The sequence below is a fragment of the Leguminivora glycinivorella genome, chromosome 7, assembly GCF_023078275.1.
Source record: "Leguminivora glycinivorella isolate SPB_JAAS2020 chromosome 7, LegGlyc_1.1, whole genome shotgun sequence".
Lineage (NCBI taxonomy): Eukaryota > Metazoa > Arthropoda > Insecta > Lepidoptera > Tortricidae > Leguminivora > Leguminivora glycinivorella.
This window is the reverse complement of record NC_062977.1, coordinates 94,554-108,747: the sequence shown is the minus strand read 5'-3', so window position 1 is coordinate 108,747 and position 14,194 is coordinate 94,554. Positions and strand designations below refer to the sequence as shown.

The following is a 14,194-nucleotide window of genomic DNA, read 5'->3' as shown; positions in this document are numbered from 1 at the left end:
AAGTGATAACAGTTATTGTAGCATGGTTCGCATCGCACGGCGCATGCGATCGAGGCCGTCTGATCCAGGCTATCCAGGGACCCAGGTCGGCGGCACAGTTCCCTAATCCAGTGTTATATGGGAGGCTAGATAATAGATAGTAGAGTTTCAAGCATCTATTTCTCGCTGCCGGTAGCTATGGCTAAAAGAGAGTGACTGCTGAAGTGCCCAAATAATATCGACGTCTTATTACGTAACAATTGACCATATTGATGCTGACAATTCCAATTAACCGTTATGCGCACAGAAAACTGGTCACTCGCTACAGATCGGGCACTCGGTAGCTTGGTGTCCGTCAAAGTTTATTCAGGAATAAATAAAAAACTATATAAAGTACATGGCCATATATTGTTCCCTAGGGCGGCCTGGGCGCGTGCGCGGCGTGCGCGGCGTGCGCGGCGTGCGCGGCGGGCGCGGGGGGAGCGACGGGAGCGCGGCCCGGCTCCGGGTCGGCGTACTTGGGCGGGTTGGCCCAGGGGTCGTAGCCCAGCACGGACAGCATGGGCGCCAGCTCGGCCATGTCGGCGCGCACGTCGGCCGGGATGGCCGCCACCCACTTGTCCAGCGCGTCCAGGTTCACCGGCCGCACCACCTGGTCCGACGACCGCTCCACGCTGCAACACACACACACACACACACCTTCATACACTGCCTTCTAGGACACATTTCTCCAAACATATTAGTAAAGCTATATGTGTTGTCATGGCGATCCGTACTATTTGATAGTTTCTTGACTAAGGGCCACCTGCACCAACGAAAATGGAGGGTTAACCCTCGGGTTAACCCACCATTTTATATGGAATTTGACAGTTGACAGCCCACTAACTCTGAGTAAAGCCAAAGACATATGTAACTCCGTATAGACAGATAAAGTCGTACCTCGAAACCATAGAGAAAAAGGTACAGACAGTCAATTGGAACCCTAGGCCACTGTACAACTATGTCATAGTGACGTTATAAATCAGATTGTAAGAAATCTCTTACTGCTTGTCATTTTGACATGGTTGTAGAGTGGCCTAGGGTTCCAATTGGTTGACTGTACGGCGGGCTAGATAGCGATACACCTTTGAAGCACTCTCGGCTAGATGGCGCTAATATTAATATTTGACATTTTAACACATAACAAACTAAGAATACCTATGGGTCAAATTGTCAAAACTGAGGTTCAAGTTTTAAGCCTGTGTCGAGAGATGGCAGTCTATGCACTGCGACTACACATTTTTCTTTGGCAGTAACTCTCTAGAAACTCGATCCTCTTTGGTTAAGTGGTTGGTGCAAGTGGGGTGGGCCTAATAATATTAGTCTAATTGGCAGGGTGCAAAGCGGGTGGAGGGAGTAGCTAAAACGATCACAGCGCTCACTACGGCCAAAATTGACATCTTAGTCGCTGACTGTCCTGCGCTGTCAAATCCATATTGCAGTAAACATTTTCATGTCGTTTTTGAGATAAATTTAATACGGGCACAGTAAAATTTGTTATGGCGAATTGTAATAACTCCAAGAAAAGTAGCGACTAAATTCTAGCTATTTCCAAGACCGTGGTGGAAACGAAACCACCGTTTAAGTGAATAGTTGCCGTAAGAAGAAAAGTGTCGTCCAATCTCTGAAGTTTTACTTAAAGTGCGTAATCATTTGATACAAGTATTGAATTGAATTTACGGTGAATTTATAGTGAAAATTTTATTGGAGGTAGAAAAGCCGACGTGGAAGCCAATCCCATTTATGTTTGAAAATCATTTTATTTGTTTCCTCATCTGTGCTCCTGCAGTTTACAAATCGAAACGGATTGACGAAAATGCGTAAGTATCGAGGTTTCAATGGGAAGAAGGAGCACGAGAACAATAGAAGCAGAAGCAGTCCATCCACTGAAGGCTTATCACATTTTAAATAAAATTCCTGAGAACTTATTTCATCGCATTCATGATTGTATTTGATGTGATATCTGGTAAACCTCCAATATTTTCAAGTAAATAAAACAAGTTTTTGTAATGTATATTATAATTAAACGTTATTATAGCTAGTTTGTTTTTATTTTACAATAAACCCTGTACCCTGCAATGATATTTATAATACCTATCGTTAGCCTATGAAAATGACAGGATAGCAGTGAACTGATCAACTATTTCAAAAGCCAATGATTTATTTATACTTTATGGTGGACTACACAAATGGTGGAATAAAGTCTTCAATCTGTAGAAAATGCCCAGCTAGCACCAATTTATTGCCTTTATTCATCGTCTCAGGTTGGAAAATGATTTCGTGAGCGATGGCACGAAACCCCGTTTTAGTCACCAGTTTGTTAATTTCTCACTGAAAACAACGATTTTAATGTTATTGGCAGGCCTCGGATTATTTTTCGCATGGTAAGATGAAAGAAAACTATGGAGTCGATATTAAAACTAAACTTTAATTCATATTCATACTCATACTCACTAATTTTCTTAGTCCCGTAATACTTTTGTCCCTTGTGAAGGTTGACAGATCGAAAATGTTAATCGAAAATTAATCTTACTGAATGTAATTAAAATTATTTATGTGGTGTGATTTGGGAAGCCTTTTGCTTGGTAAAGGGTTACATTTACCCTGTAACTAAATCAAATTAGTTACTATTTTGTTTGGTTCAGACTACTTTGTTGCGGTAAACGTAATGCTAAGTACTAGCTGATTTATCAAAAATCATTTGCATGTCAATGTCATGTCAATCATTCACGACGCGATGTGTCACTTAATTATTTATTGCAATCGGTGCGTGCAATAATTACGTAAACAATTATGTCTGATCCGCAAGTTTCTGCAATTTTATACTGGATAGAACCTTACAAAGATCTAAAATACGATCATGAGAAATGTGTTACTAGTACTTAGCATCACGTTTACCGCAACAAAGTAGTCTGAACCAAACAAAATAGTAACTAATTTGATATAGTTACAGGGTAAATGTAACCCTTTACCAAGCAAAATGCTTCCCAAATCACACCACATAAATAATTTTAATTACATTCAGTAAGATTAATTTTCGATTAACATTTTCGATCTGTCAACCTGCACAAGGGACAAAAGTATTACGGGACTAAGAAAATTAGTGAGTATGAGTATGAATATGAATTAAAGTTTAGTTTTAATATCGACTCCATAGTTTTCTTTCATCTTACCATGCGAAAAATAATCCGAGGCCTGGTTATTGGCGATAATGTTGTACCCACCATCGTCCAAAATTGTCTAATGTAGTAAAATAGCACAAGATTTCATTAATCTTTTCACAATGTTTACTTACTTCTCGCTTGACAGCGGTTACAATATTGTCACTGTCACGTGGCGTTGTCGTCGCGCACGGTCCCAATATCATTCCATAAATGGCCCTCAATGAGCAGGCACACTGACATTTTATGCCGCCAGGCGGCGCCTGTGCAAGTGCCTAGGCATGTCACTGTCATTAATATGTGAGAGAGAGAAAAATATCATCTCACTCTCATGTATGAAATTCTTTATCTGTGCAATGGACTAATAAGGTCTTCCCCCGGACCGCTGTAGTGCTAAGACGTGCATTCATCAGTGACAATTGTTACAAATAATAATTTTCAAAAATATTGCAAATTTAAATACAATAAATTCGTACTAATAAATAGGAGTGCAGAAATCAAAGGAGTGCCTAAGTATTCATTCTTCCCCCCGGACCGCTGTAGTGCTAAGACGTGCATTCATCAGTGACAATTGTTCACAGCACTAATAAATAGGAGTGCAGAAATCAAAGGAGTGCAACATTACTGCAGACTACGCTCACAGCACAGGGGACATTTCAGGTGAGGTCAAGTTACAATTGACGGAAAGCGATTTTGTACTAATAGCTCGACCTCGCCAAGTGTAAGTTGACCCTTCATTGACTATCGTGCATCTTGTCAAACCTCCTTCAACGTCTGGGTCCCTGGTACCTAATATCGAAATGTCGTCGCCCAAAAACACCTTCGAGCGCGCGGAATCCCCCGCGCCCCGCGTCGGCCCCTCTGAGCCCGCCCCGCAGCCAGCGGCCGCCACCGCGGGCGTACTTGGAGTTGAATCGGAATATTATCGCCTACAAACCTATGACTCGGACACGTCAGAGAAAAGCGCGGCAAGCTCAAACTATATTACTATGCGGCAAAAAAGGAAGCGAGAGCACGATGAGTTGTCTGATCTTCGAAATGAAATGCGAGGCCTAATGAGCTCACTTAGAAGTCTCACAACTACGGTTAATGAGATTAAGGAAATGACAACTGAGTTGCGCACAAGTGTCCAGTTCATGTCAGACAAGTATGACGGTGTCATGGACAAGCTCCATGTGCTGGAAGTGGAAAGAAGTAAAGATCGACGATACATAGCTGAGCTTGAGGACAAAGTGGAGGGTTTGGAACGTAGAAATCGCATGTCAGGTATTGAAATTCGTAATATACCGAAACTTGACACAGCAGATGGGAAGAAAATAGAAACCAAAAAACAGCTCCTGGATATAGTGAAGAATATAGGACAGACTTTGAACATTGAAATACAGGAGGTGGACATCCGAGACACTTATAGAATAAACTCTGCCAAAGGAGACACAAAACCACTGATTGTTGATTTCAACAGCGTTATTATGAAAGAGCACATTCTGGAAGCCGTCAAAACCTTCAACAAATCTAAACCAAAAGGGGATAAACTTAATACATCACATCTAGAGATTATTGGACCAGCTAGACCGATTTACGTTTCGGAAACTCTCACGCCAAAAAATCAGAAACTTTTCTATATGGCTCGCGAGTTTGCTCGGGACAATGGCTACGCGCATCGCTGGACTTCAAAGGGATTGGTTTATCTTCGCAAAGCTGAAGGAGAAAGACCAATACGCATTGAAAATGAAACGGACTTCTCTAAATTGCTAGAGTCTAACTGACTAGCCTTAGCTCTAACAAGAAATTGTCTCTATATGATTTGAATAATTGTCTCTATATGTATACAACAATTGATTTTAGTATGCTGCATGCCCTCCTATATATATACTTTGAAAAACTTCTAATATATACTGAAAATGTTACCAAACACACAACTTACAGCTTACACACAACTCACATTCCTTACAAAACGCTCAAACATGACTTATCAATTCATACCAGTATCACATTTGTCACCCAAATACCCAGAAAACTGAAGTACCAGCCAGAATATGTGCTAGACTACACTTATAAAGACTTGCTCCTCTTACAAAAATCAAACACCTCTAATATAAATATTATGCATTTTAAAAACAGCGCAATCTTTAGGGTCTTTTGTACTTATACACGTTTAAAATAGATTCAATAAATAATATGAACGACTTAGACAATGTTCAAGTCTCAACCTCATTAGTGTGTAATCCCGAGGATTGCAAAGCGTATCTGTCTCCTCAGCACAATCCATCTTCAATTAATCTCCTCACACAAAACATACGTAGTATATCAGCAAACTTTTCCAACTTTCAGACCTTACTCTCTCGAATAAATACTCAACAGGATATCATTATATTAACTGAGTGTTGGTTATTTTGTAACCCGTTTATTCCAATAATAGATGGATATATGTGCTACTCTTCGAAGACTAACATAAACAAAAATGATGGAGTCGTAGTATACATACGAAGTAATATCACTAATGTGAAAATTAATGAACCAGACTTTGTAGGCGCTACTTGTATTACTATACACATAGGTAGTGAGATTTGCGTAGTGGCTATTTATAGGCCCCCATCAAACAAGAACTTAGCAGGTTTTCTGTCATCACTTGATAACGTACTGACCAATAATAAAGCCTGTAAAACTGTTGCGATTATAGGTGACATAAATATAGATATTCTAGATCAAAACTGTGATTCGAACTCCTCGGATTACCTAAACCTCACAGCTAGTCATGGTATGCTACCAAGCCATAATTACGTCACACACGGAAAGACAAATCTCGATCATACCATTTTGAAAACGAATAAAAATGCGCTTACACTTGTCTTAGATTCAACAATAACAGATCATAAAGCCGTAATCCTTTCCATAGGTAAAACTAAAACTCCAGTCGCTAGTAAACATAAAAAGACTATAAATCATTCTCAATTAGCAATCGATATTAAAAACATTGACTTTACCTACATATATAATTCATCAGATGCTAACCATGCACTTAATTACTTTGTAAATTCATTAAGTAGAGAAATAATAAACAACACTAAAATAAATCACGTACCACACCGAATGCGTATACTTAAACCCTGGATAACACCAGGACTACTGAGGTGTATGCGCAACAGAGATAGAATGTATAAAAAAGTAAAGTTAGCCCCTCATAATTTGGTACTCGGTATAACATATAAACGGTATCGCAATTTTTGCAACAATTTGTTAAAAAAAATTAAACAACAATACGAGACAAATGAATTAAATAAAGCAGGAACTAATACTAAAAAACTATGGAGTACAATAAAAGAAATTACATATACGGCCAAAACCAAATCAACGTCAGAAGAACTCCTTGCCATCAAACAGTCTCCTGCGGAATCCGTAGATCATATCAATGACTTTTTCGTCAATGTTGGTAAAAATATAGTACAAAACCTGATAAGTGAATCCACAGAGACTGAAAATTTGCCTTGCTATCATCACCATAACTCATTTGTACTTTTGGAAACAGATGTAGAAGAAGTAGAATCTATAATTAACTCTCTCCGGTCAGATTGTGCTGCAGGAGTGGACTTCATAACAACTAAGCTCTTAAAAGAGCATAAGGATACTTTGTTAGTTCCGTTGACTTACATACTTAACCTATGCTTGAATACTGGTGTTTTCCCGGATGCTTTAAAAAAAGCCTTAATACATCCTATTCACAAGTCTGGAAATAAAGATCAGGTCAACAACTATCGACCAATTTCCATCTTACCATCCATATCAAAGATCTTAGAAAAAATCATAAACTTTCGCTTAAGAAAATATCTAGAATCTAATAACCTGTTGTCAACTAGACAATACGGCTTTAGAAATGGTATGTCGACTAATGATGCTGTACATGAGCTTACTGATACTGTAATTGAGTCTCTGGATAAGGGATATAAGTGCCTAGCTATATTCTTAGATCTAGCTAAGGCATTTGACACTGTATCCGTTCCTAGACTTGTGAATAAGTTGGAATCGATAGGGATCCGTGGAAATCAGCTTAAACTATTTCATAGTTACCTAACTAACCGCACTCAGAGTGTCAAAATTGGTGACTGTATAAGCAACGAACGTCAAGTTGAATTTGGTGTTCCTCAGGGGAGCATTTTAGGACCTACGCTGTTTCAAATATATGTCAACGATATGTGCAATATTCAGTTATCCCATGGCAAACTTATAGCCTTTGCTGATGATACTGCTCTGGTGTTTAGTGGCAACTCATGGGCTGACACCTTCAGTCATGCACAAGCTGGTTTTAACAAGGTGACGGGATGGCTCGCAGCCAATACGTTGTCGCTTAACGTCGATAAAACTAGGTACTTGATGTTCTCGCTCTCTGCAGCTGGCGCGAAGCTAGCAGAAAACTATCATATTACCGTACATACACATGCAATGGATAATCTTCAAAACTGTAGCTGCCCCAAACTGAACCGAGTTGATTGCATCAAGTACTTAGGGGTGACTATTGACGATAGACTTAATTTCCAGACGCATATTGAAGTACTCACTGGTAGAATCCGCAAATTAATTTATATCTTTAGGCACCTGCGCAATGTTGCTAGTTGTAAGGTAATGAAGATGGTTTACTTTGCCTTATGCCAGTCTCTATTAGGGTATTGTATTCTTTCATGGGGAGGAGCTGCTAAAAGCCACCTCATAAAAGTAGAACGTGCACAGCGAGCACTGCTGAAAGTCAGTTACCGCAAGTCGTACCGTTATCCTACAGAGGTCCTGTATAAACTTTGTCAGGTTCTTACTGTGAGGCAGTTATTTGTGCAGCAAATACTGTTGAAAAAACATGCCGATTTAAATTCCAGTCAAGGTCATAATTCGCATCGGAGAGGTAGACGTACTAATGTTGTAACTAGTAGTCTTATTTGTAAAACCGCGTCTAGTAAAAGATTCTATTACTTCCTTGGACGCTTTTTGTATAATAAGGTGAATAGGGAAATAGCTATTGCAGGAAAGAGCAAGTATCAATGTAAGAAAGATGTAAACACCTGGTTGTTAAGCCTAAACTATGATCGCACAGAAGATCTTCTGCATCCTATAACATAAACTTACCTATTAGGCAGATATATATATATATATATATATATATATATATATATATTCACAATACATAATGTACATGGGTACAAACAACAAGAATGGGTACACTTTAACACACACATACACACACACACACGCACACGCACACGCACACGCACACGCACACGCACACACACACACACACACACACACACACACACACACACACACACACACACACACACACACACACACACACACACACACACACACACACACACACACACACACACACACACACACACACACACACACACACACACACACACACACACACACACACACACACACACACACACACACGCACGCACGCACGCACGCACGCAAACACGCACTCGCTTGTATATTACTGTTACTTTTACTTTGGCTTATTTTTCTTTAATTTCTAACTTTTGTATTGGCAACTAATAATGTATCTTATTACATAATGTTTTAGACATTTGGAAGAAATTGATACTTGTAGCACAGGTTCTCCTATTGCAAGTATCAAAGTCTCATGATTTTGTGTATCGTTTAACTATTCTATTGTAAAATAGTTGTTAAGTGATTTAAGACCAATAAATACTTATTATTATTATTATTATATTTTTTTATCTAACGCGTTTAACACCGTTGACCATGACATTCTCCTTGCCTTACTGAAACACATTAGTGTTTCTGAGATAGAGCTAAACTGGTTTGCTGCCTACTTGCGGGGCCGTCAACAGGCAGTCCGAGTTGAGCGGTCTTTATCTGATTGGTGTGATCTAGCGACCGGCGTGCCTCAAGGAGGCATATTATCGCCACTTCTTTTCTCGACTTTTATAAATTTTATTACTCCTGACCTTCGCTGTTCGTACCATCTGTATGCTGATGACCTGCAACTCTACGACCAGTGTCTCGTGTCTGACCTTCCAGCTTGCATTACTAAACTTAATCTGGACCTTCTACATATCCAGCAGTGGTCTGAGAGGTTCGGCCTCTTTGTGAATCCGTTGAAGTGCCAGGCAATAGTTATAGGTAGTTCCAAACAGCTTGCTAAAGTAGACTTGAACACACTTGCTCCTGTAAACTTTAACGGATCCCCAATACCATTTAATGAAAATGTTAAGGACCTGGGTGTTCTTATAGATAATACCTTGAGTTGGAGGACACAGGTTACTGAAATCAGCCGTAAGGTCATGGGATCACTCCATACTCTTAATAAACTGAAGCGCTTCCTACCAATAAAAACGAAAATTGCATTAATTAACTCTCTCATACTGCCCATTATTGATTATGGTGATGTGTGTTATCCGGATTTAAATGAGGAACTTCTCGATAAGTTGGATCGCCTGCTTAACAACTGCATCCGCTTCATATTTTGCCTCCGCAAATATGATCACGTTTCCTCTTTTCGTTCTCAGCTTGGCTGGCTTCCCATTCGCCAACGACGCAATAGTCGCTTGCTTTCCACTCTTTATTCTGTGCTCAACGACCCACATTCTCCGGTCTACCTCAAATCCTTTTTCCAATATTATGGAGTTTCTCGCGACCGTCAACTTCGCTCCACTGGCAACATGTCTCTGTCCATCCCTCCTCGCCGTACTGGGTTCATGTCACATTCGTTCACCGTGCAAGCGGCTCGTCTCTGGAACGTACTTCCTTATAAAATTAAAAGCGCCCCAACTAAGTTCGCTTTCAAAAAATCCTTACGAGCTCTCTTTGCTAGCAGAATGAAAAACTCTGAGTTTCACATGTTTCGTATGATATATATGTATATATATATATGTGTGTGTATGTGTATACGTGTATATATATATGTGTGTGTGTGTGTATAGTTATATGTATGTATATGTATTTGTAGATTATATGTGTACTTATGTTTATAGTTTATTTAGTATGCTTTCTTTTATTTCCTTTTACTGTTGAAATTGTAGCACCGCTCACAGTCTCTCTGCTTAGCCTCGAGGTTGACTGGTAGAGAATGCCTTAAAGCATTAAGTCCGCCTTTTTGTACTGTAAGATTTTTCTTTTGTGCAATAAAGATTAAATAAATAAATAAATAAATACGCGGGTTTTCCTAAACGTGCATCAGAGAAAATTTCATAATTAATTTACTGAGTTACTTTTCTAAAATCCAGTCTGATAAGCATCAAGATGATAAGATGCTCTAATTGAAACTTGAATTAAATATATCTATTGGATAACGGAAAGTGTAGTATTTCACCGACTAAAACTATCAATTTTACATTATTTTGACGTTTTTCTCGAAAGCAGCCTTAAATGAATAACGAATAAATGATTAATTTTGCATAATAATTTTTAGGAACTTATAGAAATTATCTTACGAGCATACAAATATAATGTATGTTGTTAATATCTATAATACATAGTAATGTTTTCTTATCAAAACATTATCATTAGGTACTAAATACTAGACTAAGAACTTAAGAAGTTATACCTGCCAAACGATATATTATTTTCAAGACCATTCAATTACAATTGAGGACTGGAATTATGTGTTCGAGGTCCTCCTCACAGTCTACACTTAAGTGCGTATCCATGTTGTAAAATGACTGGACTATGGCCACATGTTCCTGGTTTTTCGGAGTGAATCGGTTTCTTAATTTATTGAAGATCCATTTATGAGTGGAAAACGATCGCTCTACATCTACCAATGATGTCATGGTAGCATGTTTAAGGACTTGTTTATAATTTTCCATTGTAGGTAATCATATTCCTTAATTCGTCAGCATCTGGGTTTCTATCTAGAACTAATTCGAGTTTTTTTCGCACAGTTTCACTTCCTTGGAGGCTTAAAATACTCCTAACTATATCTATTACCAGAAAACTTTCTTCTATCGGAATTTTAGTGCATTCTAATTTTTCTATCGATTCAGGTATAATTTCGTAACAATTTTTTATAAAGCTTAACTCGTTTTTTAAATTTTCATTTTCAAACAACTTCTGGGCCTTTCTAATGGCAATAGCTTCTTTACTGTTCAATTGCATCACAACATTTTTAATCACGTCAAAATGTCTATCGTAGTAAAAACTTGCATTTAACCAGGTGCCCCAACGAATGATAATGGGTTCCGGCAGTAAAGGCCCGGCACATTCTGCGCATGGTCCCTGAAAAATCGGACGCGGTGTGGTGATTTTAAAAAAATCTTCTTGACATTACAGTACCGGTCAAAAATTTAAGTTCACTCCTTGTTTTCAGTACAATTGACTGCTTTAGAGAGATAGTTTTTTGTAGTTCAGACGTCAAAATTTGTTTCGTAAACAATTTATATTTTTTTAACATCTGTTTCCCTCAAATCTTATAGGCTAAATAATTATTTGGCCTATATTATCTGGCTAAAACTGTGTTTCGTGTAAAGATGTGTCTCAATTAGTGGCAAAGGCAAGGCCATAAATATAACTAGCATTTTGCCGTCATGTTTATTAGATTTTAGTGAAAGAAAGGTACGTGAATTGTGTCTAACTAGTAAAACAAATCTCCACAAAACAATAAATATAAGTTGAAAACATATTTCGACTACCAAACCGAAGATAATTATCGTACAAAAGTACTCATTTGTACCGAAATCAAAGGGTGAACTCAAACTTTTGACCGGTACTGTAGATATTAAAGAATTGACCAATTTATGTTCAGATCTTGTCTGCTCCGCGACTCTGTGTAGTCCGTGAGCGAAGCAAGTTACGTGGCGTACTTTAGTGTACTTTTTCTTCAAAATCTTGCCGGCAGCAAGCATGTATCCGAACAGAATATTAAAAATGTGTTCATATTATCTGTAAAATTATCCTCCCACAAAAAATTCAAGCTTTCGTCAACCACCGCTGCAATTGAGTTCGCGTTTACAGTACTAACGACTTTACACGCTAACAAATATGGCCTTTGTAAAGCATCATCAAGTGATTTTATAATTACATTTACTACGCAATTACCGAAATTATCAAGAGTCTCATCCACCGCAAGCCATAAATTGGAATCGAAAAATGTATTTCGTATTTGCTTGACGGTCGCATTGTATATTCTGATAAGATAGTATTTTCTCAAAACACTTTCTTCGGGAAGTTTTACGCCTTAATCTAAGTATTTTCCAAAGAACGTTTTAAATTCTGGATGGTTAACTCCTTTCCATGGGATGTTACACGCTATAAGGAAAACGCATAAATCATAGGCAAAGGTGCCATTTTGGTTTCCACAGTTAATTTGGTGTTGTTTACTGTTAACGTGTTTTTCGACATTATATTTTTTCAACTGCGTTATATCCACTTAGCAAGAAATACAGTGAATGCTACATTCTTCTTCATTATATATAAGATTTTCGTACGGTTCTATCATCCGCAGAATTGTTGCTTCACATGGCTTATTCATCTTGATATTTTTCGGTTTTAAATATTTATTTAGCCGACGCAATAATAATTCAGATAATATACTTATAGATGTAAAAAGCAGCTGTCTAAATTGACAATTTCAAATAATTAGTTTCTAAATGTCTCATAAATTTGTAAATTTGTAACTTTTTTAAAAGAAAGGTTGCATATGGTAAAAAATATTATATCGATGAATGGTGACTTTGTTAAAAGAAATTGAAAAATAACCCAAAACATTTACGACATAACATTTAGGTGTTCCTGAAATCGTTTTATGGAAATAAATGTTAAGTACTTACTTCCAATTTACGAGTAGGTACCATACTAAGTACATTAGGTAAATGAATAATTTTATTATTCAAGCCTAAAATAATAATTATAAAAACGACTCCATACCTTTTTTGTGAAATTTGCCACCGGTGCGGTACTCCGCCCTCTAGAAATGACATGACAAACACATGTATTTTTATTGTTTAGCTCAACACCGACAGAATGAAATTAAAAGAATTATTGGAACACCTATAAAAATCTACCTACCTAGCTAGGAAGGATGGTTAATGTCTATCTACCTCCTCTCCACTTGTCTGTAATGTCTAACTAACCCGAACAAAATTCTTCCTATAAATCATGAATTAACATATTAACGTCATTAGCATAATCACAAAAACATTCACGCAGTGTCGGCGTAAAATATGCACATAGACAATGTGTAATCTTAATTCCCCAGACGTAACTTCCTAACAGTATGGCCGAGTGAGATAGAGTGTTGGCAGACTGACTGCGCGCGGCGCGGCGCGGCGTGCGAACTCGCATGCGATTTCAGTTACATTGCGGGCTATTGAGGTTACATACAAATTTGCACAGCCATCAAATACCGCAATGTAATAAAACTCGTGAGCGAGTTCTCGTACCGTCTAAATGGGCCCTAACAGCGCACGGCCCACACAAGGCCACTCATATGTAGGTATGTTCGCTGATTCCTGGCCAGTGGCCACTTTTATAACTGAACATATCTTAAAGCCTTTGCAACAAGGAATCCGAACTGTCAGGTGTTGCGTGTATCTATTGTTATTTCATTCGCTACAGTTTCATGTTAGGAACCGTTTACGTACTTACGATTAAACTTTTATGTTTCAATTTAATTTCCTCAGCTCTGATATTAGTTAGCTTCTTAATGACAAGAAATCTATAAAATATTGGCATAGATAGTGTGTTATTATCCTTTGTTTTTCTTTGACATCTAATTAAACAAAGGCAATTACTATGACCTATGATAGATTGAATTTGATTAGTTATTGGCTACGTGCACGACAATTACGCCCACTACCATGTGAACTTGAAGTGGAAAATGTCAAAAAATGTCATGTAAACAAACATATATTTTAGCGATTTTTTGTTAATTTTAAATAAATCGAATAACAAGAGCTACTATTTCAAGTGTAATTTAGGTAGATAGATTATAAAGACATGGATATAATAATAAAAATCAGTTTCCAAAGCATTACTCACGGTATAAACTTCCAACCCCAGACCAC

The 14,194-nt window shown here is 38.0% G+C and overlaps 1 protein-coding gene across 1 annotated transcript in view; it reads right to left on the bottom strand.

Moving 5' to 3' along the window:
- Positions 1-368: 368 nt before the first annotated feature.
- The window catches only part of LOC125228384 (protein-tyrosine sulfotransferase), a 35,138-nt gene continuing 21,312 nt past the window's right edge, over positions 369-14,194 (bottom strand). The window contains exon 5 of the mRNA XM_048132934.1: positions 369-653. Within this exon, the coding sequence (XP_047988891.1) occupies positions 395-653 (259 nt within the window). The 3' untranslated portion in view covers positions 369-394. The remainder of the gene's footprint in view (positions 654-14,194) is intronic.